We start from the raw sequence: 27,983 nt of genomic DNA, 5'->3' as shown, positions 1-27,983 counted from the left end.
CACTGTGAGTGGGGTGGTGAACGCTCCCCTCGGTGACCAGCTGAACGTCGGAGGCATTTTGCAGAGAGTATGCTTTTTTGTAACTTCTCTTTTCTGCTTTGTCTTAGCTGTGGCCATTCCAGGCCCACCTGGCCCTCCAGGACAGCCAGGGCTTCCCGGATCCAGGAACCTGGTCAGTATTATCGTCAGTGTGTCTTCATCCTTCTGCTTTGGATGGGTTTCCTTAGAACTTTGGCTGCAGTGTTTAGGGGCTGGCACACCTTCTCTGTTGGAGTTAGACCTCCATGACAATAGAAATGGTATAATTTCACAAACAGGGTATTTATTATCTCTTTGGATGACTTATTAAGTAAAAAGATACAGACTACAAAATCATTTACGATTTAAGTTCCACCTTTCCAATCGTTAATTGACTAAACTGTAACAAGAGCCAATCATATTACATCAAAAAACACAGGCACAAGACCGTAAACAACATCACAGGAGGCCCTGTGCTGGTTACATTTCCCCTGGGTAATGCAGCCTTCTCCATTCTACCAGAGGATGTCTCTTGTACCTTGTTACCCTGCAGATCATTGGAGCAGGATATGGCACACAGAGGTTATTGTGATGCATAGAAAGAGGGACAAATACCTCATTAGGATGTCAGGAGTCCTAGGAATGCTCTTTGGTCTTTGATAGATTTTATTTGGAAATTTGGGCTGCCAGATGAAGAACTGTCCAACAGTAGATGGAATTTCGATATTGGGTACCTTTGGGGGATGCCTGAGTAGTCATTTTAATCACAAAGTCATCTTCAAAGCAAGGTGAAAATTAAGTTTTTATAATCTTTCTCAGTTGAAAAGGTTGATATTTCTTTGAGGCTTGATACTTCTCGATAGATTTTTCCAGCTTTTATGCCTGTGCCTGGATAGGCCGAGATGGCTGTCTGATCTTTGGCAATTTTCTAGACAGAGAAGTTACAGACCCCCATTTTCTGCTGTGTATTTAATACTGGAACTACCCAGCCAGGCAAAAAAGATTTAGGACGTGGGTAGAGTAACTCACTTGCATACATTTCTTACTCCAAATGAAAAGAAATTTGGAGCAGCATGAGCTAACAAAGCACATGTAACGATGTTGGTGCCATGGTGCAGCTCACACCAATGGAAGTGGCAAAACTTACCCATGATTTTGCCAGTACCAACGTCCAACAGAGTCAACTCTGCTAACAGTTTTTAAATGTCTTTGAACTCTCAGGATACTATCTTCTTTGTCTTAATTTGTTTATTGTAATTGAGATTTGTGTTTCAGGTAATGCATGTTTTTGTTTTATTGGAAAGAAAGCCTTTCCACTGGCTGTGAGGCGATGGCTCATACTTGACTTTACAGAGAGGCCAGTTTTTCAAATTGTGCCATCGCTGTGATGATCACCGCAATGTTTGCAATTTAAAATTACCTGACAGGTTACAGCATTTAGCAACATGGCTGACATGTTGCAGAAAGCCCATTTGGTCATAGAAGGGACATTCATCTACCTGAAGGACAGCACCGAGTTTTTCATTCGTGTCAGAGATGGTTGGAAAAAATTACAGGTAATTCTTTAACAAACTGCCTCCAAGTACCCTGTAAAAATAACATTCTACTCCTGTAAATGCCATTTTTCTGATTTGAAAATAGGCGAACAGTTTCTAGTTGATGTTTCATTTTCAACGTACTCTTTTCCTTAAAGCTGGGAGAACTGATCCCCATTCCGGATGACAGCCCACCCCCCCCTGCGCTTTCCAGCAATGTGAGTCGTTTCCCTGCCTTACCTCTAACTCCTTCACTCACCAGCACTTGCTGAATCCCCTCGGCATCCAGTATCAAGCTCTCCAGACTCTGGACAGCCAGCTCTGCATGGTTCACTATCTGGCAGAAGCCCCCAACTTACCAAGTGCCAACAGAACGTTCTCACAACAGCTGGAGGGGGAGCTGGACCCAGACGCTGGAGACCTGCCATTCCCATGTCGTAGCTGAATCCTCTTGGGCAAGGGAATTCCCTTCTCTTGGCCTCAGTTTATTGATCTGTGAAAACACGGTTGGCATAAGCAATGTAGAAGAGCCCTTTAATATTTGACACTGAGACTTCCTTGCCTGATAAGAACACCAGCAGCTTGCGTTGTCCACTATTTTAAACTTACAGCTACCCTTTGAGGCAGGTGATAGCATTCCCACTTCACAGGTGAGGAAGCTGAGGCTCTCAAGAGGTGCCTTGCTCTATTAAGTGAATGAGTTGGTTGTAAAACATGGACTTCTTCCTTGATTCAGCACTCTTTCTAAAAGTCTTGAGAATATCCACTCCCTTTCCGAGGATAATTTTTCGTTCATGTGTGAAACTCTTCACAGTTAAGAGTGGTCCAAAGACCATGACAAACTGTTTAAAGCAGCTTTTCAAGAAACATTGCACTTGTACCTTAATGTACGGTGAAGAACAGATTGAATGCATATTCAGGACTGTTTTTTTTTTTCCTTTTTTACCTGACAGTCTCATCACCTTCAGCTTCCACTGGCGTCTATTTCAAGTGTTAATTATGAAAGACCTGCGGTAAGTACAATTCATACATTTACTGTACAGATGCCAAAAGTGTGTCTGTCATGTGCCAGGCCCCATGCTTGGCACACAGTTCCTGCCCTCAAGATGCGTATAGACTAGCCAGACAGGCAAATAAAAAATAGGTAATTCCAATACAGTGTGAGAAGTCGTTTGGGTGAGGCAAACACAGGGTACTGGGAGTGTTAGGAAGGTCAAAGAAGTCTGCCTTCTTTGGAGGAGGTGACCTTTAAATCACGACCTGAAGGACAGTTGAGAACAGGGGAGAGCCAGGTAAGGGGAGGGGAATGGGAGTTCCAGGCAGAGGGAGTATGGAACAGAGGCAGGAAAGGGCAAGTGCTGTACATTTCTCTAATTCCAAGTATTTCAGTCTTGCTGAAGGAGTAGAGTTCAAGGCAGGGAAAGGAAAAGTGTATAGTCTGCGTAGGGCAAGGTCAGTCATCAAGGACCTGAAAGCCAAGCCAAGGGCTTTGGCCTTTTCCACTGGGCAGTGGGGGAACAATGAAGGATTTTAAGGAAGACAAGGGTAAATAAGAGAAGGGCATCAGAGAAATTACCTTGCTTATAATGTACAAATGGATTAGAGGGCACAGGACCAGGGACCCAAAGACAGTTAAGTAGTTACTGTATTATCTGAACTAGGATCACAGCAGTGAACATGTAGAAAAGTGGGCAGATGGGAGAGAAATTAAGGAGGCAGGAGTGACAATTTGGTCATTGGTTGGGTATGGGGCAGTGAGGATGAGGGCGATCAGGAATGATGCCCAGGTTTCTGCTTGGGTAATTGAGTGGTGATAGATTTTTTTTTCCAGGGATCATTTTGTTGCTTAGATCTGAAACTCTCACTCTATTTCTTCACTAGCTTAAATGAAGATTTTATTCAGATAATTGCAGGAACCTCATGGAACTCAATTGCAGGAAGTACAACAGGGCCTGTGGACTCTTGTTCCTGCTATTAGTATCTCTACAGACCAGCCTCTGCAAAGGTCTTTCCTCCTGCTTCCCCTCCACCCTCACCCCAGCACACAGACATAGGTTACATCTGCAAAGCTTGCACACAGCCTTGGGTTGCCATGGCACTGATCCTGGCCTCAACTCTATGGGATCTTACGGCTGCAGAGCTCAATACCACCTCAGTCTTGGGAGAGGTAGTCTACATGGGTCAGTTGCCTACTCCCAGTCAAATCAAGAGTAGCCAAGGGACTTCCCTGGTGGTGCAGTGGTTAAGAATCTGCCTGTCAATGCAGGAGACACGGGTTCAAGCCCTGGTCCAGGAAGATCCCACATGCTGTGGAGCAACTAAGCCCATGCACCACAACTACTGAGCCTGCGTGCCACGACTACTGAGCCCGTGTGCTACAACTACTGAAGCCCACATGCCTAGAGCCCGTGCTCTGCAACAAGAGAAGCCACCACAATGAGAAGCCCGCACACCACAACGAAGAGGAGGCCCCGCTCGCCACAACTAGAAAGAGCCCGTGCATAGCAACAAAGACCCAACGCCGCCAAAAATAAATAAATTTATTAAAAAAAAAAAAAAAGAGTAGCCAAGAGAGGAATGGAGATGCAGATGTGGATGTGTAGACACAAGGGGTGGAGGGGATGAATTGGGAGATTGGGATTGATGTATGTGCACTGCCATGTGTAAAATAGATGGCTGGTGGGAGCCTGCTGTGTAGTGAGGGGAGCTCGGCTCAGTGCTCTGTGGTGACCTAGGTAGGTGGGATGGGAGGCGGGTGGGAGTGGGGTCCAGGAGGGAGCAGATATGTGTATACATGGCTGGTTCACTTCGTTGTGCAGCAGAGGCTAGCACAGCATTGTGGAGCAGCTATATCCCAATTTTTTTTTAATGTAAAAACAAAAAAATAGAGCAGCCAAGAGAATGAAATTGAATGGCCTGAGGCCACTCTGTTTAGCAAGTATTGTGGGGACACTTTCAAAGAATAAGGCATAGACTTGGTGGACACCAGAAACACATTTCCTTTAGTGCTGCCATCCACCGAGCAGGAACTGATGTAGGGCCTGGTGAGCCTGCAGTACCTGTAGGATATCTGAGTGGAGAGCAGCAGGAGGAAGCAGGATCAGAAGGTCTGCAACCCTTCAGTGGGTCTGGTCTGGAGATACAGACTTGGGAGTTTTCAGCAGAGCTATGGAAATTGTCTTGGGGATGGTAGGATTCCCAAAAGAGAACCTATGTGGTGAGAAGAGATTGGATTGCGAGGAGCAAAAACAAAAAGGAACTGATGGAAGACATACGAGAAGGAAACTGGGAAGCCATCGCCAGAGAGGAAGAAAGAATGCCAAACAAGATGGAAGCCAGCAGTGTCAAATGCTGCCAAGAGGCCCACTGAAAGAACTAAAAGGTGTTGTTCAAATTGAGAAACTAGAGAAAAGCATTTCTGTAGCACGGAGAGATGCCAACAAGATTCTAGTTGGTTGCAGAGTAGATGGGAGGTGAGGAAATAGAGAAGCAAGTATAGGTAACCCTTCAAAAAGCTTAGTTATGAGGGGAGACATTAGGGCAGTAGCTACAAAATTTTTTTATAAATTCTAAGGCAATACATATTCGTTGTAGAAAATTTGGACAATGAATAAAAAGAATGGGGAAGGGGACTTTCCTGGTGGTGCAGTGGTTAAGAATACACTTGCCAATGCAGGGGACCGGGTTGGATCCCTGGTCCAGGAAGATCCCACATGTCGCAGAGCAACTAAGCCCATGTGCTGCAACTACGGAGCCCATGTGCTGCAACTACGGAGCCCGTGTGCTGCAACTACTGAAGCCCACGCACCTAGAGCCCGTGCTCCACAACAAGAGAAGCCACCGCAAGGAGAAGCCCACGCACCGCAACGAAGAGCAGCCCCCGCTTGCTGCAACTAGAGAGAGCCAGTGCACAGCAGTGAAGACCCAACACGGCCAAAAAAAAAAAAAAGAAGGGGAAAGAAAATAGTAAATCACTTATAATTTTACATAACTACAACCATCTTCAAAAAGCCATTTTAACGTTTGATTGTGGAAATGTCACTGTCTTATAAAAATGATATCTATTCATGATAGAAATGTTCCAGCAGTTAAAGGTATAGAAACATGAGAACATAAAAGCCCCCAATCTCACCATTCAGAAGCAGCCATCATTGCAGACATTTCTCTGTGCATCTCCTTAAAGAAGGAGAGGTGGAGGTGGTGGGGTTGGAGGTGTGGCAGGGAGACCTGCACTCACCACTGCCCCTTTCCTAGGTGTCCCCTGGTATCAGGGAAGCGCAGTCCATCAGGGCCTCTTGCGACCGCCCTTGGGTGTAGCCCCCAGGAACACAGCAGCAGAAAGGTGATGAGACCATAGGGCCTCCTCCCTCGGGTGTCACAGTCTTCAGACACATAAGAGGGAGGAAGATGTGTTTAAGATATTTAACAATATTTTCCTTTTCTGGCGACATGGGCCCGGGTCCTGCACCAGCTCTATGCTAATGAGATAAAAGTTATTCCTGACATGAGATTGAGGAAGGAGATGACTACCCCTTGAGTATTGAGTCTGAAGTATAATTCCGAGGGTACAACAGAAAGGGCTGGGAGAGAGGGCCGCAAAAGAAGGCTGGGTTTGGGGAGAGAAAGAGTGGGAGAAAGCAGATTATGGAATGGCTTTTATTTGGGCTCCTGACGAAGGTGGCAGGAATGTGAGGCTAGAATTACTGTATGACCCCTAGTTTCCAAAAGGGTCTATCCCAGCAGTCTTAGTAATAAATGTCATGACCTTCTCCTTTCAATGCCTTTTCCCTCTGGTCCCTCATGATCAGCCCCAGGCCTACTCAGGAGGTGGAAGAAAGGGCAGGAGGCAGATAGCTTGATGTAGCTCTGAGATCTAGGACCAAAGCCAGCTTAAAAACCTCCTAGAAACTAAATAAGGGGCAGACCCACAGATGGCCTGCCTGCAGGCTGGATTCAGATCTCTGCTTTATTTTGTTTTGTTTTCCTCATATATGGAAGAAATTTCTACTATTTAGAGCTGTTCAGATTGCTGACGCAGGCTGCTTTGGGAGACCTGAGCTCTCCTTCCCTGGAGATGGTCCAGCAGGGGCTAGAATTCCAATGTCAGGTAGAGGTTGAGTAAGGTGACCTCCAGCGTGCTTTCTGTTGCAGCAAGTCTGGGATCTTATTAGGAACATGTGATGGTTATGGGGGTTGGAGTTTGCTTTAATTCTTCAACTGCACTGTCTTTTCTCTCACTTTTTTCAGCTACACTTGGTCGCTCTGAACACGCCATTTTCTGGGGACATTCGAGCTGATTTTCAGTGCTTCCAGCAGGCCAGGGCAGCAGGACTGTTGTCCACCTACGAAGCATTCTTATCCTCCCATCTGCAAGATCTCTCTACAGTTGTGAGGAAAGCAGAGAGATATAGCCTTCCAATAGTGAACCTTAAGGTAAGAATAAATATCGTTCCCATTGCCTCCTGGATGGACTGGTTTCCACGGGGACTAGAGGCAGTTGCCACTCCTGACATCATCAGAAGTATGTTGTTTCAAGGCCCTGACTAGCTGTGTGACTTTGGGTGGTTACTTTCCCTCTCTGGACCTCGGTTGCCTTATATTTACAATGGCCCTTCCTGTTTGGATGGTTTATGACCCTTGGAGCAGGCAGGAGGGATAGTAATGACCTCTTTCATTTATATAGCTTTTGTGTTTGTTTACAATGCACTTCATATCCATTATCTTAATAGATACACCCGATAAAAATGGGAGTTATTCTTTTCTGTTTGTCAGTTGAGGAAACTGAGGCTCACAGGGAGAAAGCAGTTTACTCAAAGTCACTACAAACTGGAATTAGTTTCCTTGACCCCCTCTTGGTTCCACCTGAGGATGCCTTCTGTAGAGCACTGGCTGAGTGGCACCAGAGAACAGCTGGTGAGCACTGGTCCCAAAGCAGAACCACTCTGTCCTGCACCCTGGTTTGGTACCCTCAGATATTTCTCTGCCCTCATTCACTGGCAAGGCAGGGCCCCGCATCATCTCTCAGTTATACCATGGAAATAGCCTACTTCTTTAAGGCTACAAGGGGCAGCTCTGTTGCTGCTCACACACATCCTGGGTCCTGACCCCTAACCAGACCTCAAAGGTGCTTCGAGACCCTTTGGTCCCTGTGAACCCCAGTACTCCAGTTTGGAACCTTGAGGCTGGCAAGTCCATCCTGACCCCACACCCAGCACTTCCCATCCCATCTTCCAAGGTTCTGTTCCACCACATTCATCCACTTAGACTGTATTCTTGGAATACAAATAACCGAAGGAAAAGGAGTAAGAAGTTCATCTCCACATCATCCACTTGTAGGTTAGCACAAGGCTTGGCACAAATTCGAAGCTCAGTATATACGTTTAAAATAGCAATGATAGGGCTTCTCTGGTGGCGCAGTGGTTGAGAGTCCGCCTGCCGATGCAGGGGACGCGGGTTCGTTCCTCAGTCCGGGAAGATCCGACATGCCGCGGAGTGGCTGGGCCCGTGAGCCATGGGCACTGAGCCTGCGCGTCAGGAGCCTGTGCTCCGCAACGGGAGAGGCCACAACAGTGAGAGGCCCGTGTACCGCAAAAAAAAAAAAAAAAAAAAAAAAAAATAGCAATGATAAAAACCTAAAACACACTTTTGATAGGGAGGAGACTTTATACACATATAGTAAAAGAAATTACCTCAAGAAATGAGACCGTAAAGCCAAAAGGGTTCAAGGAAAGATTATAAAATCAAACCACAAGTATTTCCTGAGTTCTCACTCTGTCCAGGATCTGGGATTGGGGTTAGGGACTTCTGGGCCTTGAAGAATGGATAAATATTTGCAGGCTGTTTGTATAATGATTCTAACATGGCATTTCGTCTCCATAGGGCCAAGTACTTTTTGATAATTGGGACTCAATTTTTTCTGGCCATGGAGGTCAGTTCAATACACATGTTCCAATATATTCCTTTGATGGCCGAGACGTAATGACAGATCCTTCTTGGTAAGTAGAGATGGAAGCCCTTGAAGTATATCATATGGTAGACAGTTTTAGGAGACAGTCTAACAATGGGATGCCCTTATCAGCTGCTCCTTTGGGGTGCTGCCAGCATAAAGCCTCAATGAGGCAGCCAGGGGCCATGGAGAGAGCCTGGCCATGGAACCAGGAGACCTGGGTCCAGTAATTTAATATGGGACCTTGAGCAAGGCACTTCCACTCTTTGAGCTTCAGTTGCCTCACCTGTCAAATGGGCAGGATAATCATATCCATATGGATAAGACTGTTGTGAGAATTAAAAGGTAAGTGTGAGAACATCTAGCATACAGTAGGCACTTAATAAGTGGTAAGTAATGCTATTCATGGTGATTCTTTAACCCTATACTGTGAGTTGCACTCTAATTCTTTGAAAATTATGTATGCTTTTAAGAATAGAACAACTCAGTAAACTTTTCCTCAGTGTCTACTCTATGCCAGGCCTAATGCCAGGCCTGGAAGGCACAGTAATAAACCTACACAGCCCCTCTCCTTTCAAAGCTCATAGTCTGTGGGAAGATAGACACAGACTAGCTACAATTCTAGACGTAATATTGTCATTGGAAAATGGAGAAACAGATAAGATGGTAGGAGCACAGAGGAAAGAGTCATTATTCCTTGGTGGTGAGAATCAGGAAGCCTTCCTGTAAGAGGGGGCGTTTAATGGACTTGTGAAAGATGAGAAGGAATCACTGAAAATGAAAGCGAGGCCATTCCAGACTAAGGGGCCTCATGAGCAAAGGTTCAGATTCACGAAAGCAGAGAGTATGATTTCAGAGCAAGTACAAGCTGGATATGGTTGGAATGCAGTGTGTTCAGAAAGTTGGAAACAGTGAGAAAGACAGAGAGGTGATGTGCAGTCAGACCCTGGAGGGTTCAGGAGTTTGACTTGACTCACTAGACTTATGCCAATTTGCTCACCGAGATATGCCACAAAGAAGGGTCATTTCAAAAAGTAACACAACAAAATTCCTTTTCAGGCCCCAGAAGGTTGTTTGGCACGGCTCCAGCACCCACGGAGTCCGTCTCGTGGATCAGTACTGTGAAGCGTGGCGAACCGCCGACATGGCAGTCATGGGCTTGGCCTCCCCGCTGAGCACGGGGAAGATTCTGGACCAGAAAGCATACAGCTGTGCTAATAGGCTAATTGTTCTGTGTATCGAAAACAGTTTCATGACAGATGTGAGGAAGTAATGACCTTCCCATGATTCTTAAGAGTTTTCCAATTTTTTTTTATGTGAAGAGTCGACACTGAAATCTAAAATGTTTAAACGTTGTAAATATTAGTTTTTTATTACACATTCATCACAACAGCAACCAAAGAAAACATACCTCAATACACTCAAAACTGAAGGACTCAGATCAAAGATAAAATCTGATCCATCTATTGGTGCTAGATTCTGCAGGAAACCCATGCAGTGTAAACACATCCCAACACGGTTAACAGCAAGTTGAAAACAAAGGCCTTGGCACTCTGCCCACTGCATCCTTCAGAAAGTGATTTCCTTCTTTTAACCGTTGTTGAGTGTAAGATGTCCTTCATGTTTTCTTACAAAGTCAGTGTTTAGAAGTGTACCCCTTTCTAAGTTATGTGCAGACCAAATGTTTTGTTCTTTAATATACATCCATTGTTTGCAACTGCTATTCATACAGAGAAACAGAACTGCTCAAAATGATCCTATTTGTATCTTCTGATATTGCCAGACTTTAATGTTTTTTTTCCTAAAATATTATTGCCATCTTGCTTTAGGAGTTTTATATTTTGACACAACATATTTTAGTATGGCATCTGTTTATATAAATGACTTGCTGGAAAAGTTTAAATTCCCAATGATCTGAAACTAGAGAAGAAACAGCACATAATTACTGCCTTTCCTGTGGTGGCCCTTTCCCCACACCCCACCCTGATTTTATAACTTCCATTTGGCAATGCTTGAATTATAACTGCGATTCAACAAACAGGTTCATGAGGATGAATTTTCTGAGACACGTATACCTTCATGCTGTACACTTTGATTCTTTTTTTTCCATGTAAGTGAACATAAAAACATCTTTTCCAGGCGCTTTCTTCTGTTTGACTTTTTTCCCCCAGTTCCTTTATTCTTCACCAGTGATGTGGAAGCGGCCCTGGGGTGAGTTTGCTAACCCTGTCACTGCCACTTGTGCTACCCCTCGGGAGATGATCAGAGAACAGGAAGATTTTCCCATCATGCTCCTCTGCTCCTGCCTGTTGTCTTCCACTCAGTGGGGGCAGAAGAGCCCCAGTGTGACAAACAGGATCAACTGTGTCTCAACACATGACTTTGGGCAAATCTGCCTTTTTCTCTCAAGGAGGTTGGGATAAAATAAGTAATATCGGCTCTCAGTTCCTAAATATCAGACTTAACATAAGTCCCATTTATCTTTCCTCATAACCCTGCAAGGTAAGTAGTTTTATCTCTACTTCACAAATGAAAAAAAAAAAAAAAAAAAAAAAGTTGAGGCTCAGGAAGTCACTTGTTCCAGGTCACAAGGCTGCTGAATGGTGGGTCTGGTTTCAGGCCCAGGGTCCATCTCACTCCAGTGCCCAGGATCGTTTCAAGGAGCAACTGCACAAGGCTGCCTATTCGCTCCCTCCCAGCTCCCAGGCTGTGACTCTCTGGCTCTTGGCTTGATGCTGCAGGAGAAACAGAATCACCAGGCAAGTGGCATGCTGGGATATTTCCTCCCATTCAGCTGGGCTGGCCCAGAAACTCAGCGAAGTGAATCCACCCTAATAGTCCTTGAGGTAGGAAGGAAATGGAGGACCAAATAAAGGCAGACAGCCCAGAACCTCCACTTAGAGGCTTCCTAAATGGAAGAGCAGTGAAAATCTGAGTCATGGGATGAAGACAGTTATAGGTTGGAAAGCCCCAGAAGGGATTGTTGGGGACTCACTCACCTACCCAGTGGCTGGGGTGCCTAGCATGGACAGGAACTGAGGGGGGAGGGGGGCAGGAGGTGCTGAGGTCATGAAAAGAAGGTGCCTTCCGTTTTAGCCAGAGCCCGCAGCGGCCGTGGGCCACAGAAGGCACAGGGTGGTGTTGGGGTTTGGGGGAGCCAAAAAGAGGGGAGACCCCTTTTGCTGACCCCAGGAAGGCGGTTGACATTCATGCCCTGGCTTCTCAGTCCTCTTTGTGCACCGAAGGAGGGTATGACCAACCGGCCCTCCCAAGAGGCCTTGCATCAACCCCAGTCCTGGTTAGACTCTGAGAATGACAGTCAAAATCTTGGGCCTGGCATTCAAGGCCCTTCACTGAACATCAGTTTTCCTGTTATTTGCCAAAGGCCACTAGCCTGAGGGCCTCGTGAATACTTAAGTGAGCCACATGGGCCCATCTACCAGGCTGCTGTCCGTGCCCTGCCCCGTCTTGGGAAAGCCTTAGCCACTCTAGGTCTAGCCTGGCCCTCTTGCCAACAGCCAATGCAGACTCTGCTTCCTCTGTGACATCCCCCCGTCCTCTGAACCTGCCTACCTTTTGTCATGCTTCCTCCTCTGAACACCTGGTGTATTTCACACCTAGATCTTGTCACACAAGTGAAATGCAATGATTGAAAGGTCTCCAGCCTTCACTTTATCCCTGAATGTCCTTCAAGGCTGGGGAGCAGGCTAGCGCTCTCAGGCATAATAGGGGAGGGAAGAGAGGCCACAGTAGTCTTTACAGTGCAAGAGGTCTTGGGATACTTGCTCTGAGTCCATATTGTGGACTCTCATCCAAGGTCCCCTGTCCAGAAGCAGAAAGACAGAAGTGGCTGTCCCATATCCACTCACATCAGGGGCCAGGTTCCATGGGGGAGGCAGCCTCTGGAAGGCACGAAGGAGCCGAGAAGTTGGGAAGGAAGGGGAGTTGGGGGAGACACAGAATGAAGGGGGAAGTCCAGGGCAAGCTCTCTGCCAAAGTCAACGTGGCTGCCTGGTGGTGCCTCAGAAGAAGCGAGGGAACGAGGAGAATGGATCACAAGAGCCAGTCTCAAATTTCCTGCCCCCTCTGCATTTAGATGGCTTGGACCATGTTGCTTGAACCTGTAGGGAGTGCAAGTAGGAGACCGCATGGACCTCAGGGAGTGGCAGCAGTCCAGCTGAATAGCGATCAGTGAGGGAAACACAAGGCAAATTCATAAGCCAAAACACAACCAACAACAAAAAGGAATGTATTAGCTCATGAAACCAGGAAGAAGGACAGGGAATCCAAGAGATTCAAGCAACATCGTCACTTAGTCTGTTTCTCTTTTTCTGTGTGTGTGTGTCTGTCTGTCTTGCTTCTGCTTTTCTCTGTATGTGTCTTCTTTCCCTTCAGCGAGAACAAGATTCCTTCGTGTGCCAGGGGTCGTTCATAGCTCCAGGCTTACGTTACTCCAGACCCCAGAGGGTGGCCTCAGAGGAAAGAGAAGACTCCCTCTCCCCTCTGGGATTATATTAATTCCTGAAAAGGATTCTGGTTGGTCCCACTAGTGTTGTGTGTCTATGACTATGGGTGGCAGCTCCATCCAAGATGAGTTTTGCAAAAGAAATAATTCCTCCACCCATAATGTGAGGAGGTTTGCAATGCCCAGAAAATAGGGCTCAAGAGGTTGAGAAAAAGACCAAAGAGAGAGAAAGAGATTCCAGCACCCAGCAGCAGGGAAGGGCTGAGTGTAGGGGATGTGATGGTAGATGCTGGCCCTGAATTCTAGGATAAGGTATGTGGACTTCATCCTGCTGCTGGTGGAGCAGGTTGGGAAGATTTTAAGAAGCTGAGATATGGGATGGGGATCAGTTCTGTGATCAAGAGAAAGATCAAGCCGGTCTTTCGTTTATTCATTCATCCATTCAGAGATACTTCTTCAATAATGCTTTTGTAGCCAGCACCATGTTTGAATTTGGAGAAATGGTGCTCCCACTTTTCAAATCCACCAAGCCTATTCTCCTGCCACGGATTGTTTCACATCCCATGTGTACCTCGTCTTCCTCCAACTCCTCAAAGACCTTACCAGTTGGGGCAAGTGTATGTGTGCAATCCCTGCCTAACCCAGCGCTGGGGGAGTACCTCTCTGGTTATTCCTTGAGCTCCTGAGTCACCAAGATACGGCTGAGCATCCTCAAAGTTCTTTGATCACCACTGGCTGATCTCCCCTTTGTCTTCCATCTTGTACTCCAACTTACAGGGCAGTCGAGTGTAGACAGGCCTTTTGTCTGGGTTTGAATTTGGACTCTGCCACCCACTAGCCGTGTAGTCATCTGCAAGTTACTGAAAATCATACCCTACACTCAACGCTTCCCTGCAGCTCAGTTTCTTCATCTGTAAAATAGAGGTAGTAAAGGAAACTACTCTCCACTGAGTTAAGTTGTTAGAAGCTCTGGGAGTGGGGTTGTGACCCTGAGTAAGTACTCACTGTCCTTGGCCTGCCCTAGATGTCGCTCAAGATGAGCTGGGGGCCCCTTCTCTAGACTTGCTGGATGGCGTCCTCCAGTCTGCCTGGCTTCTCTGTCTGCCTTCAAGCCCAGAGCTCTGGCTCAACCTGTACACACTAGTGCAGCTGTACCTGTTGGTGAATATCCACTGTCCCAAGCCCCTGGGTGTCCTGGCTCCCCTGCCCCACTGCTCAACCTCCGCATAACCCTACAACTAAAATGTTATCATCTGGCCCAGTACGGGCTCCATGATTCCGCTCTGGCACTGGGGCTATATTCCTTCTGATTGACAGGAACATGTGCCACAATGACAGTGAAATAATCTGATTATTCCCCTGCCTAAGCCTGCCCAGCACCCTGAGTTCCAAGCAGGACCCAGAATGCCCTGTTATCTGATATGTTCATAGGAGATTGCCGGCCCCACCTCTTCCTCCAGACTTTCTCCTTCGCCTCTGATCCTTCTCTCGGGGAATGGTGCCACCAGCCAACCAGTAGCCTAGGAGTCATTTACTTACTCATTCAACAATTATTTTCTGAGTCCTTTCTTAGCAATAACAGCAACAGTAATAATGAGATGTAAAGTAGGTGCGAGGAAGTTCAGCAAAGTCTGGATATTTCCATAGTAGTTACTTCTGTTCTTCCAAATGTCAAAGTGGTTTTTTTTGTTTGTTTGTTTTTTGCGGTATGCGGGCCTCTCACTGTTGTGGCCTCTCCCGTTGCAGAGCACAGGCTCCGGACACGCAGGCTCAGCGGCCACGGCTCACGGGCCCAGCCGCTCCGCGGCATGTGGGATCCTCTCGGACCGGGGCACGAACCCGTGTCCGCTGCATCGGCAGGCGGACTCTCAACCACTGCGCCACCAGGGAAGCCCCCAAAGTGTTTTTTAAAATATCTCGGGGCACTCTTGCTTTGTTGCACGTGTTGGTGCTCCTTTGAGATGAAGAGCGGGCTCCTGTCTTACCTCTGTAGGACTGTGTCTCACATCTCCATGCTGATCTCCTGGCCCACAGCTTCTCCCTTCCAGTTCGTTCTCTACACCAGGAGAGAGAACTTTCTAAAAAAAACTTGCCACACTGTCAGTGTTTTGATTTGGGGTCCTCCTTAGATGAGGATTCATTTGCCAGTAGTTTATGTGGGAGGTGATCCCAGGATACACCAGTAGGGGAATGGGGAAGTGAGATAGGGAAGGGAAGAAGGCAGGCTTTAAAGGGGGCATCTAGTCACCACTGCGGGTGACCAGATCATCCTCTCCTTTTAGGAACTCTGGGATCCAGTGTAGAACAGGCACCTCAGAGTTTCCCACCTAAGGGACAAGGAACTGTGATATTTATACACCAACATCCACCAGTCATTGAAAGGCAGAGGGGCATTACATTCCAGTACCTCTGACCTGCCATGCTCAGTCGCAGTGGGCTCGGGCTGCCAGAGAAAGGTCTCAGGCAAAGAGATGTAAACGCTGGCCATCGGAAGCTGGAGGTCTTCGGGCCGGCACCACAGAGCCAGTTACATCAGGCTCAGTCTAATGGGAAGCCACGCAGGTTTTATTTCAAGATAATAATTTGAGCTTACAGTAACTTCCCGAAATCTCATTGAAATGATGAAAATAATAAAAATAAGAGGAGGAAAGAGCTCTGAAACACCACTGTTATAAAGGAAGAACAACATCAACCAGGCAGAAGTCTTGAGAATTTCTGGAAGAACGAACCTAGTGTGATTGGATATCTTACGAAGGCAGGGCCTGCTTGTGAGTCTGTCCAGATGCTGGCGCCCACAGCACTATGCCAGCCAGGGCTGGAGGCAAAGATACTCTGGGACCCGTGAGGGAAAGCTTATGGGGACCTGTGGCGATTGCTGCCAGCACTCAGAAGAGCTATCAATCCTGTTCGATACAGGCTTTCGTATTTATAAATAGCAACGTGTATTTGATTTGATGAATCTCCTCAGTCATCTGATGAGATTAAGCAGTCTCAAAAAGGGAACCAGCAGATCAATCAGAGCCAATGGCTTTTATCAAAAAGAATTATTACAGAAAACAGGAGCCAACTTGAAAAATTCAAATTTGTGTTTCGGTGAAATGTCAGAGGGCAAAAGAAGCATTAGATGGGATACTAGGAGAACAAGGAACACTACTTGAAAATAGAATACATGATTGTATGAGCCCCCAAATAAAATAGGACTGCAGCATATATACTATTGAAAACTGATTTAGTGAATTATCAGTAAACTCATAAGAGTTAATACAATCCTCTCAGAACACAGACAAAAAGATAAATTCATGAGATTAAAAAAAAAAGAGAGAGGGCTTCCCTGGTGGCACAGTGGTTAAAAATCTGCCTGCCAATGCAGGGGACACAGGTTCAAGCCCTGGTCAGGGAAGATCCCACATGCCATGGAGCAGCTAAGCCTGTGCGCCACAGCTGCTGAGCCTGCGCTCTAGAGCCCACGAGCCACAACTAATGAGCCCACGTGCCACAACTACTGAAGCCCATGTGCCTAGAGCCTGTGCTCCGCAACAAGAGAAGCCACCGCAATGAGAAGCCCACGCACCGCAACAAAGAGTAGCCCCCACTTGCTGCAACTAGAGAAAGCCTGCACACAGCAATGAAGACCCAATGCAGCCAAAAATAAATTAATTTAAAAAAATAAGAGAGTGATAGATATAATGTCCCAATATTCATATAGCAGGAGGAGTCACAGCATAAGAGAGAATGGAAAAGAAGTGAAATATCAATTAACAAAATAATGAAAGGAGATTTCCTGAGCTGAAAGAGTTTTAGCTATGGATTAAAGTGATTCACTAGTCCTGGGCAGAAGTGTTGCAAAAAAATTCACCCAAGGGCACATCTGGTAAAATTTCTGAATTTCAAGTATAGTGTAAAAATCCTATAAATTTTCATTACAGAGAGAAATTCAGACTGGCGTTGGAGTTCTCGTTTGCAATATTAAAAATTAGAATACAATGGAGCAATGTGTAAATAATCCTGTAGATTAAGAATTATGACATTAAAATTTTGCAGCCAAACTCAGAACAAAGGAGAGAGACTTCCAGAAATGTCAAGACTCGAAATTATAACACCCAAGTACCCTCTGTGAGAAACAAACTTAGTGGAACAATTATAACCCAATATAAATGAACAGAGAATTAGGCGCTCACAAAGTAGAGGGCATTGTAATACACTAGAAATCTAATAAGAAAGTCAGGGTAATTTATAGTTGTGTCTAATCAGTGTTTCCCAATTTGTAATATGTGTACCACATCTAGATTGAGGTGATTTTTCCTTTAATGGTTATATACTTATTTTCATATGTGTTAGAAATATATAGGGAGCACCAAATCAATAATTTCATGGTTGTTTTTATTCAATATGAAGCTTAAGCGGGTATTTAAGTTTTTAAAAATATGTTGGTTTAAAGAAAAATATTAGGTAACTAGCAGTACAAACGGTATATTGTTAAGATAGTAGGCAAATGAGTGAGTTTGGGGAAAGGCTGGACTAAATAATTGTTGATAGTGTGGTTGTAAAATATGTTCCAGACTTTACCAACTTGTGATGATGATAAAATAGGTTCATGTTTCCTTTAAAACCCAAATTATAAGTCTGATCTCCTAGGTGGGAAATTAACACAAAGTCCTTTTCTTCCCCAAATATTCTTCAATAATTCTACCTTCAAATAGTCCAGGTTTGCTTATATTTTCCCCAGGAATCAGGTCTACTCATTTTCTACCTGTGGGTACCTGCTGGGAGAGGGGAACTCAGAGATGTCCCTTGTGCCAGACTCACTTCTCCGGTGTCAGTGCTCCACTGGCAGTTAGCAGGGAGCTTATGATGCTGAGAACTGTGCTGAAGTCATGCTGGTCTTGAAGAGATGGGCTCTGACATGACCACCCTGTTCTGGTGTCTTGACACCTAGACCACCTCCCCCGTCCACTGCCACCGATAAAGATCTCTGCCAATCCATGCCATGGTGCTTTCTCAGAACTCAGGCAAGGATGCTTCTTGTCACAATGTTCTCATATTTAAGGTGTCCCCAGTGTCACAGCTCTTAAATAGTACGGCATTTTGTGTTCATCCATAGTGCAATCTTCTTCAAGGCATCCCCACAAGCAGGAGGGAGGCTGACTTAGAAGTTCCACCATTAATCCTACTCTGTGACCACATCAAACATTTCCCAGACTGTGATGATGAGTGTTTTGGTGTCCCCAAATGCACAGCCTAAGACAAGACTTGATGCAGGTGATCCCAGGAAGCAAAAGAGAGGGAATGGGGAGAGTGAGACAGAGAAGGGGGAAAAGTCCATCTATGGATGTATCATAATCAATGATGTGCTATGAAAATGTAATGATCAAAACTGATGCAAAAATACATAGAAAATCTTAATATTCTAACCACAAATGAAATGTAAAAGATTATAAAAAAATCTCATCTCCCCAAATTCTGCATTCTTAGATAGTTTTATGGCCGGGATAGGAGCAATCCCTCAAAGAAAGGATGATGCTACAGACGAAAGAAAAATTAAATTGGCAAATGAAAATGAAAGATGCCTATTACATTCGCCCTCTTGGGTTTCTCTCTCTCTCTCTCTCTCTCTCTGTCTCTCTCTCTCTCTCTTTCCCATATGTACAATACAATTAACTCACGTACAATAAAAATGCACTCACCCCCTCCTTAAGATTTGACAACCAAAGTGACATTCAGCTATCACATCTAGCTGCTGCAAATTGAGGGTCTCTGGCTGATGTACATGCCATTCCACCAGGTCCTGATGCTGGTCATTAAATTATTATTTATTGAGCAGATTGGGGTATAGAAGAAGAGTAATTGCCCTTGAAGATCTTATATTCCAATGGGAGGGGAAATATAAGCATGCAAACAAATAAATAGGTAAGATGAAATCAGGTACTGAAAATATCTAAAAGAAGACAAAATAATGTGTGATTTGGGGAGGGGGATGCTGAGATAACTTTCTGAAGAGACGACATTTGAGTTGAGATGTTAGCAACTGGTGTATTGAGATGTCTTGATTAAGGTATAAACATAGAACTGTTAGACTTCCTACATGCTATCCCTGGCCATGCTATATTTGGGGCACAGTCCTTTGTAGTATAGAACCTCTGGGGAAGTATGTGAGTTAAGGTCCATCCAAAAGCCAAAAAGCACTCTCAGTATTTGAAACAGAGGGAATCTGATGCAGACAATTAGTTACATGAGTGTTGGGAAAGCTGAGGAACAGAATAGGACACAGTAAGACTAACCAGATATTATCAAAAGAGGGACAAAGGGAGGAGAGTGTGTTACCAGAGCTTAGAAACAAGCATCAGGCAGCAGAAGTTGGAATGGGCTGAGCCTGGAGTCATAAAGGAAGAAGAGCCCACAGCCAGAAACTGCACTAGAGGCAGATAGGGTGGAAGAAAAATGCCTTGATTCATTCCTTCCTCCTGCTTTCCAATCCCTCACCTACCAAAGGTAGTCTGAAGTCATCTGAGCCAGTAGCTTGGGCAGCATGGCCTGCAGGGATCAGGCTCCCACCCCCAACACAGGGCAGAATTGGGAAAGAGTGAGAAATGCACCTTGAGGGCAAACAGGCCTGGGACAGACACAGGAAGAGTCCGTGACTTCTTGGGTATTAAAAGTCTACTTTAAGACTTCAGTCACGGGACTTCCCTGGTGGCGCAGTGGTTAAGAATCCACCTGCCAATGCAGGGAACACGGGTTCGAGTCCTGGTCCGGGAAGATCCCACATGCTGTGGAGCAACTAAGCCCGCGAGCCACAACTACTGAGCCCGCGCGCCTAGAGCCCGTGCTCCACAGCAAGAGAAGCCACCGCCATGAGAAGCCCGTGCACCACAACGAAGAGTAGCCCCTGCTCGCCGCAACTAGAGAAAGCCCACGCACAGCAACGAAGACCCAACACAGCCAAAAATAAAGAAATAAATAGAAAAATATATTTTAAAAAAAAAGCCTTCAGTCACAAACTCTATTTCAATCTCTTTTCCCTTTCCCCTGCCCTCACGCAGAGCATTCTTGAGCTGAGATCCTGACCTCTAGGAATGAAGATGGGGAAGGAGTCTCATCAAGTTCTGAGGTATATTCTTCCCTTCCTTCTTCAAGGCTCAGCCCTTCAGGCGTGTTTGTGGTGGGAGGGAGGAGAGGAAACAGGACAAGGGTTTCTTTACTTACCTGGCCAGGGCTGTCATCCTTTCCAGGTTGGCTGTTCCTATTTCGCTAGCTTACAGTGGCCACTGACACCCTCTCTGTGGCAGGCACTCAAATGCTGGTGAATCCTCTGGAGGACCTTCCTATAGGAGGTGGGACCAACTACCTTCTGTAATGTCCACTTAGCCCAACTGGGAATCTCACCAGGGCAACAGTAGAGTATAGGTAGCTCCCATTTTGCCCCAATTCCCATCTTGAAACAAAGTCGATCTTCCTCTACCTTACTCAGCTAAGTCCAAGGGCAAATTAGAAAAGGATAACTGAGTTGGGGACAGCATGCCAATTTCCCTTTCTCTCAGGGACCCCTCTCTATTGCTGATTCTTTGGAGCCTCCCCAATATTTGGCTTAGGGGGAGGTCACCTCTCATCGCAAACACTGCACTCCCCACAAGGCAGATGATTCTTACTCTAACTCCCCTCCTTCTCTCCTTCCCCGTCATCTCATGAAGATTAGAAAGGAGGGATGGGTGGTAGGGACTGTCTGACACCTTTCCATGAGCTCTGGGAAAGGAACCTGGTGTCATCGTGGGCCGCTGTCTTGAGAAAGGGCCATTCTCCAGTTCTCACATCTGGGCTTTAGCTGGAATTCCCGGATGACAGGAAAAGTCCCAGTGAACATCCTGTTACCTTTGTTTTGTTTTGTTTTTCATAAATTTATTTATTTTTATTTTTGGCTGCGTTGGGTCCTCGTTGCTGCACGCAGGCCTTTCACTGCGGTGGCCTCTCCCATTGCAGAGCCTGGGCTCCATGCACGCGGGCTTCAGCAGTCCTGGCACGTGGGCTCAGCAGTTGTGGCTCACGGGCTCTAGAGCGCAGGCTCAGCAGCTGTGGTGCGCAGGCTCAGTTGCTCCGCGGCACGTGGGATCTTCCCAGACCAGGGACTGAACCCGCATCCCCTGCATTGGCAGGCGGACTCCCAACCATTGCGCCACCAGGGAAGTCCCCATCCTGTTACCTTTGAACAATGGAAGGGAGGCAGAGACCTGGGGGAATAGTGTCCCAGGAAGGAAGAACAGCAAATTTTGTAAAGGTCTTGAGATGCAAGCTCACTTGGTGTGTCTAAGGGACAGAAAGAAGCTGGAAGGAGCTGGAGGGAGAGTAAATGGGAGAGAAGACAGAGCAAGACAAGGGAGTCTAGGTAGGCAGCTGCAGATCACCTAGGCTATTGTAGACTAAGGTAAACGGTTTGGACTTTATGTCTGGTTGCTCTGAGAAGCTACTGGAGGATTTTAAGCGAGAGGGGGACATGAACTGGTTTTATTTTCAGTTTTTGAGGCAGTAGTATCATCATGACATTATCCACCATCAGAAAATACAAAACCAGCATATGGGCCCCTTAAGTACACGAAGAGAGTCTCACAAACACACACCTCCTGAAGCTGGCACTCATTGTATTATTGAGATAGATACAACTATCTAGATTTTTGATTTCACCAGACCTATTAGGTTTAAAACTATGTGAACTGATTTTTGTTTGAAAAGACCACTGTGACCTATGTGTGCTGAGTGGACTGTGGAGACAAATGGACCAGTTAATAAACTGTTGCCATGATTTAGCTGAGTGGTGATGATGTCCTGGGCTACGGCTGAAGCAGTAGAGTTGGTGAGAAGCGGGCAGATTTGGGATGAATTTAGGAGGAGTCTTGCTGAAAAGTCTGTTATGAGAGAATGATTCCTGGGATTTGAGCCTGGCCCATTGCCTGGATGGTGGTACTATTCTTGGTATGGGGAGGAAGAGAAGGGCAAGATTTGGTTTCGGTTGGTTGTTTTTCTTTATTATCATATCTCCAGGGTCTAGACGAGTATCTGAGTAGGTGCTCAGTAACTATGTGTTGAATAATTGAAAAAGCAATTGTTTGATCAGGTTCTAGTTGAGAGGCCAATTGGCCATACTCACGTTCTTGCCACCTGTGATTAAATGGTACATTGAACCACTCCATATATATTTGTGAAATTCTATTTAAAAGGGGGAAGGGGAAACAATTCCAGTTAGTTGTCATTTGCCGAGTAGCTACATCCCATTCTTCTGCACAGGGACAGCAAAAACTCATTTCTCTGGCAGAGGAGCAAATTCCTTCTGTCCTCCTATTGGTCCTTCCTGTTGGGGGACTTGGGAGAATTCCATTGAGCAGTGGCAATCTGGACCCCAGAGTGGAGGGATCTCTGCTCTTCACCACAGGGTCCATTTTCTGGGGACTCTTCCTCCAGGCCTGAGCTGACTTGAAGCTCCGCAAGGTGATGAAGGTCCCCACAGGCCTTGGGCTGTGTTCCACTCAGTGGGGCTTCAGGATGAGATTCTCCCTCTTACTCCAGCTCCCCAGGGTACCCCTCTTCCCAACGACAGATTTCTGCTGTTGAATTACTTTAAGGAAGAATCATCAAAATCTCTGCACCCTGGAAATCTTGCTGCAAGGAGAAGGACCTCCCTTTTATCTCCCTGCTGTTCCCTACTGCTTTCAAACAGCCCGGCTTTGACGGAAGCATCCTTTTGGGTAGCGCAGAACCAACCCACTCTGACAACCTGTCATCTTTTGACCCAGACCTTTCCTGACAGCTGGCAAATATTGCCAGGCTGCTTACCAGCCCGTGGCCTTGAAGGCCAGCCTCTCCCCATCCTCCTGGCTCCTCACCCCCTTGCCTCGGCCAGTTCCACGTTTTAGAGTCTATTATTACTTACAGGTCCCCCTTTTCAGGTATCAATTTCTGTATTATTCAGACTTCTTTGGTTATGGGACAGAAATCAAGCTATACCTAGCTTAATTTTTAAAAAGAAGAGTTATTGGCTCCTGTAAAAGGTGGGCCTGGGGCTTCCCTGGTGGCGCAGTGGTTGAGAGTCTGCCTGCCGATGCAGGGCACACAGGTTTGTGCCCCGGTCCGGGAGGATCCCGCATGCCGCGGAGCGGCTGGGCCTGTGAGCCATGGCCGCTGGGCCTGCGCGTCTGGAGCCTGTGCTCCGCGGCGGGAGGGGCCGCGGCGGTGAGAGGCCCGCGTACCGAAAAAAAAAAAAAAAAAAAAAAAAAAAGGCGGGCCTGGCACTGAGATCACTGTGTCCAGTAAACAAATAATATCGTCAAGTCCTCTCCCTCCGGCTCCCATCCTTTTGCCTCCATCACTCACCTTGACTTTTCTCTGTGCTCGGGCCTCATTTTCTCTTACTTGAGTTGGCTTTATCCTGGCAAGGACAGGGCACAGAATGCACGACCACCGGAAGCTCCTGGCTTATATTATTTAGCTCAGTTATGCCTAGGCAATGAGAAGGTGTCTCTTTCCTCCCCCTGCTTTACTGGCTGTAAGTCCCAGCTGATCGCCCCAGCTTTTATCAGTCTCCTCATTCAGTCCTGGAGGCCGGGGGATGGGGTTCAGTGATTGGTCAGGCTCAGGTTGCATCATCATCTGTGTGGGCAGGGGTCAAGAATCAGTGATTGGCAGCCTCAGTAAAATCTACGGCCTGGCTGAAGCAGGGGAGGAGCAGATCTCTAAAGGAAGAAGGTGAGTGTGCTCTCCCTTAAGAAAGGAGGAGGTGGACAGGGAAACACAACAAATCCCTCTCATAGGAAGTCAGATTTAATGCCAGGAACCAGAGAAAGAGTACACATTCAGACGCTGGTTTTGTTTTCTAGGTGAGACGAGAGAAGTGAACTTTGTGGGCAGGAATTGTAATGAGGAAGTGAGCGCAGGGGTCTTCTTCTGTGGAGAAATAGCACTAAGGGGGAAGTTGTGAGAGGAGGCCTACCCTGCAGGCCGGCCTGCGGGAGGCTCTTGGAGGTGGAAGCCATTTCAGGTGATGACTCAGTGCAGTGTATCACGCCTCCCTCAGTTCTGCTCTGTCCAATGCTCCAAAGCCAAATAAATAGGAACTGTGGCAGACTGGATTCTTTTTAGCAGCAGTACCCTCGGGTTTGTTTTCATGGGCATGAGTCCACTGGAAAGCAATTATTTTCTCTTGCCTCTTTGCTGCGTTAGAGAAATTGAGCAATTTTAAAGAAATTGAAAGAAACAAATTCAAAGAAACAATTTTGTAACTTGCAAAATGGAATCACATAGTAACTGCCAAGTTGGCTGTGCTGATGCATCATCATGACTGGTTCTCCTTTCTATAAAAAATAAAAATTGTATGTATTTAAAATGTACATGTTTTGGGAGTTCCCTGGTGGTCCAGTGGTTAGGACTCAGCACTTTCACTGCCGTGGCCTGGGTTCAATCCCTGGTCGGGCAACTAAGATCCCGCAAGCCAAGTGGTGCGGCCAGAAAAAAAAAAAAGTACATGTTTTGATGTACATATACATAGTGAAATGATTACTATAGTCAGGCTAGTTAATATATCCATCTCTCCATATCGTTACCATTCGTGTGTGTGTGTGTGTGTGTAAGATGAGAGAACCCGAGATCTATTCTGTTAGCAAGTTTCCAGTATACAATACAATACAGTATTATTAACTATAGTCATCATGCTGTACATTAGATTTCTAGAACATACTCACTATATATAACTGCAACTTTGTACCCCTTGACCCACATTCCCCCACCTTCCCACCCCTGGTAACCACATGCTACTTTCTGCCTCTATGAATTTGACATTTTTGGATTCCACATATGAGTGAGATCATACAGCATTTGTCTTTCTGTGTCTGGCTTATTTCACTTAGCATAATGTCATCCAAGTCCATCTATGTTGTTGTACATGGCAGATCTACTTTTTAAAGACTGAATTATATATATATATATATAAAATTTCTTTATCCATTCATTTGTTGGAAGATGCTAAGGTTGTTTCCATATCTTGGCTATTGTGAATAATGCTGCAATGAACATGGAAGTGCGGACACCTCTTCAAGGTACTGATTTCATTTCCTTTGGATATATACCCATAAGAGGGATCGCTAAATCATATGGTAGTTCTATTTTTAATTTTCTGAGGAATCTCCATACTGTTTTCCATAACAACTGCACCGATTTACATTCCTACCAATGGTGTACAAGGATTCCATTTTCTTTGCATCCTCTCTGATACTAGTTATCTCTTGTCTTTTTGATAATAGCCATTCTAACAGGTGTGAGGTGGTAGCTCACTGTGGTTTTGATTTGCATTTCCCTGATGATTAGTGATGTTGAGCATCTTTTCATGTACTTGTTGGCCATTTGTATATCTTCTTTGGAAAAATTTCTATTCAGGTCCTTTGACCATTTTTAAAATTGTGGTTTGTATTTTTTTTTTTTTTTGCTATTGAGTTGTATGAGTGCCTTATAAATTGTGGATATTAACCCCTTACCAGATACATAGTTTGCAAATATTTTCTTCTATTACATAGGTTGCCTTTTCATTTGTTGATTGTTTCCTTTGCTGTGCAGAAGCTTTTTATTGATAGTTTGATGTTGCCCACTTGTTTATTTTTGTTCTTGTTACTTGAGCTTTTGGTTTCCTATCCAAAAAAAAATTACTGCCAAGACCAATGTGTCAAGACTTGTCCTGATCATATAGTTTCTATTAAAATCTTAGCATGCCAGAATCAGAAGGGATCTTAGAGATCATAGCCAACCCTCTCACATTACAGAGAAGGAAACTGAGGCCCAGAGAGGGGAAGGGGGGTGATTTAAAGGACCCAGTGAGTTAGAGGCAGAGTGAAGTCTATCACTGAGGTCTTCTGAATTGTTGCACGACGATCTTTCTATTAAGTCACTCAAGGATGCTTATAAGGGAGTGTCTGCTACAAATTTGCTTGTAAATGTCCTTGAAAGCAGTTGATGGGAAATTTCAGCCTGCTGCTTCAAGTGAAATTGCTAAATGAATTCGATTTTTGCATGCCAAAAATATCTCTGCAAAGATGTAACTTCGTCCTGGTTTAAATACGGGACACTTGAATTCAGCCATCAAGGATGTGCCCTCACCTCCCAATGGCCTTTTTGTCTCTGAATTCCTGTGGTCTGAAGGTAGTCTTCCCAAATCTACTGTTTGGCTGTGTTTTTGTTACCTGGTACCCTCTGGGTTCCCCATCTTGACTGTTGGGCTCTGCAGGCCTGTCGAGCTGCCCCCACTTTCACAGCGAGGCTGTGTGAGCCAGTTGCTCCTCCAGACCCACCTTGTTCTGTGCCCTGCAACCTGATCCATCTGGAATACAGCGGTGGGTTCTCTTGCCCTGTGGTGTCCAGTTAGGTTAGGCCAGTTGGCTGGAGATAGGACGGAGGGAGAAGAGTGAACTTAGGGTACTTATTTGCAGGGTTCCCTGTCTTTGGGATCTCTAGGTCTGGCTGCATTCCCCCATTGAAAAGCTCAGCTCCCATCAAGCAGCTCCCTGCACAGGACTCTCTCTCCAGGCACCAGTAGCTCTTCTTCCCCTTTTCAGGCCTGTGCTGGTAAGAGCACCTTCTGTTACCAGTGCCTCCATGAGCCCTTGGCGTTCTGCATTCTCCCTTGTGGTTTCTCCATACCTGGCCATCCCTTTGAAAATAATCCTTTTATTAAACTCCCCTCCAATGACCCCATTTGAGTGTGCCACCTGTCCAGCTGGGACTCTGACTGATAAACTACCTGATTCCAACCTGGGGTCTCAGTCTCCCCCAAGCTCTGGGACATATTCTATCCCGGGAGAGAGAATCTTCGGAGCCGCAGTTTAGGCGTCAGTTTGTCTGTAGGGTCCTTGAGCCTGAACTCTTAGGTCTTAACAACAAATTCTAACCTTATTCTGGAGAACAAGCCTCCGACACCTGAAGGTGGAAAGGAGATGGCAAGGAGCCAGACATCAGGACCTGCAGAGCTGGGCTGGGCATCTGGCCAATGTTAGGTGTGTCATATAATAGAGGACAGGGTCCAGTGATCCTGAAAGAGAGCCTACTCTGGCAGCATCAGAAGCCAGAGTGTTCCTGTGCTTTCAGAGGCTGAGAAGAGCTGGGGGGAGGCATTTGTGTCCACGTTCAGGCCAGGGCACTGGGGAGACGCAGCACCTGCCAGGGCCCAGTGTGATCACGGTGGCAGGGGTCTGCTGACTTGACCGAAAGAGCCCCCAGGGAAGGTGAAGCACAGCACTCTCCTCTCAGCTCTGACACCCTCCCCCAACCCCCAGTAGCATGCTAGTCCAAGTCCTGGGTCCCAATGGAGCCCTTAAGCTCCAAGTCCCTGATCTGACAATCACAAGCTATTCAGTGGTAGCCAATGTCGTCTTTATTTGCATCTTTATCGTGCTAGACACAAAATTTGTTAGACTGAGAATAATTCACAGTTACTTACAACCTGTTTCTTTTAGACTGCCACTTGAGCCCAAAACTGTGTGGGGTAGCGCTTTCACAGAAGAAATGCACAGTTGAAAATATGCCCAAAGTGATAATATTACCTCACATCTTTAAAGTGTTTCCGTTTGTCAAAGATTTTCTCAAGCATCACGTATCAATTGATTCTCACAATAAACCTATTATATATGTGTATATGTATATATCTATCATCTGTCTACTATCTATCTATCATCTGTCTACTATCTATCTATCTAACATCTATCTATCTGTAAAATGTATCTGAAAAGCTTGAGGCTTCAAGAAATAAAATAACTTACCCAAAGTCATAAGTCTAGCCAGAATGAATTGCTTCTTTATATTTCTTATGATCTCATTGTGTAATATATTCATTGTGATTATGGCTATCTTCCACTTAAGTCTGTGAGCTCATTAAGCATAGGGTTCATGACTTATTATATTTTTTGTCATACATACCTAATAGGTGTGTGTATATGTATATACACAATGTGTCTACATTGCATTGTTAATGTTTAATAAATAAGAAAACAACCAGCCA

General features: G+C 45.8%; 1 protein-coding gene and 1 long non-coding RNA gene across 4 annotated transcripts in view; one reads left to right on the top strand and one right to left on the bottom strand.

Annotated features, from left to right (window-relative positions):
- The window catches only part of COL15A1 (collagen type XV alpha 1 chain), a 101,858-nt gene extending 91,216 nt beyond the window's left edge, over nucleotides 1-10,642 (top strand). For 2 of the 3 annotated variants that reach the window (XM_032636193.1, XM_032636194.1), the window contains 7 exons: nucleotides 108-172; nucleotides 1,446-1,574; nucleotides 1,712-1,771; nucleotides 2,507-2,566; nucleotides 6,801-6,986; nucleotides 8,433-8,548; nucleotides 9,559-10,640. In XM_032636193.1, the coding sequence (XP_032492084.1) occupies nucleotides 108-172; nucleotides 1,446-1,574; nucleotides 1,712-1,771; nucleotides 2,507-2,566; nucleotides 6,801-6,986; nucleotides 8,433-8,548; nucleotides 9,559-9,772 (830 nt within the window). In that variant the 3' untranslated portion in view covers nucleotides 9,773-10,640. Of the gene's footprint in view, nucleotides 1-107; nucleotides 173-1,445; nucleotides 1,575-1,711; nucleotides 1,772-2,506; nucleotides 2,567-6,800; nucleotides 6,987-8,432; nucleotides 8,549-9,558 lie in introns of all 3 variants that reach the window. The other variant, XM_032636192.1, reaches the window with a different exon arrangement.
- On the bottom strand, nucleotides 153-23,516 carry LOC116756024. The gene is made up of 3 exons (XR_004350509.1): nucleotides 23,321-23,516; nucleotides 1,913-2,046; nucleotides 153-280 (listed from the first exon to the last, which is right to left on the bottom strand). It is a non-coding gene; the product is annotated as an uncharacterized LOC116756024 (long non-coding RNA).
- Between the last annotated feature and the right edge of the window lie 4,467 nt (nucleotides 23,517-27,983).

This window comes from Phocoena sinus, chromosome 6, assembly GCF_008692025.1.
Source record: "Phocoena sinus isolate mPhoSin1 chromosome 6, mPhoSin1.pri, whole genome shotgun sequence".
NCBI classification, from domain to species: domain Eukaryota; kingdom Metazoa; phylum Chordata; class Mammalia; order Artiodactyla; family Phocoenidae; genus Phocoena; species Phocoena sinus.
This window is presented reverse-complemented; position numbering and strand designations above follow the sequence as displayed.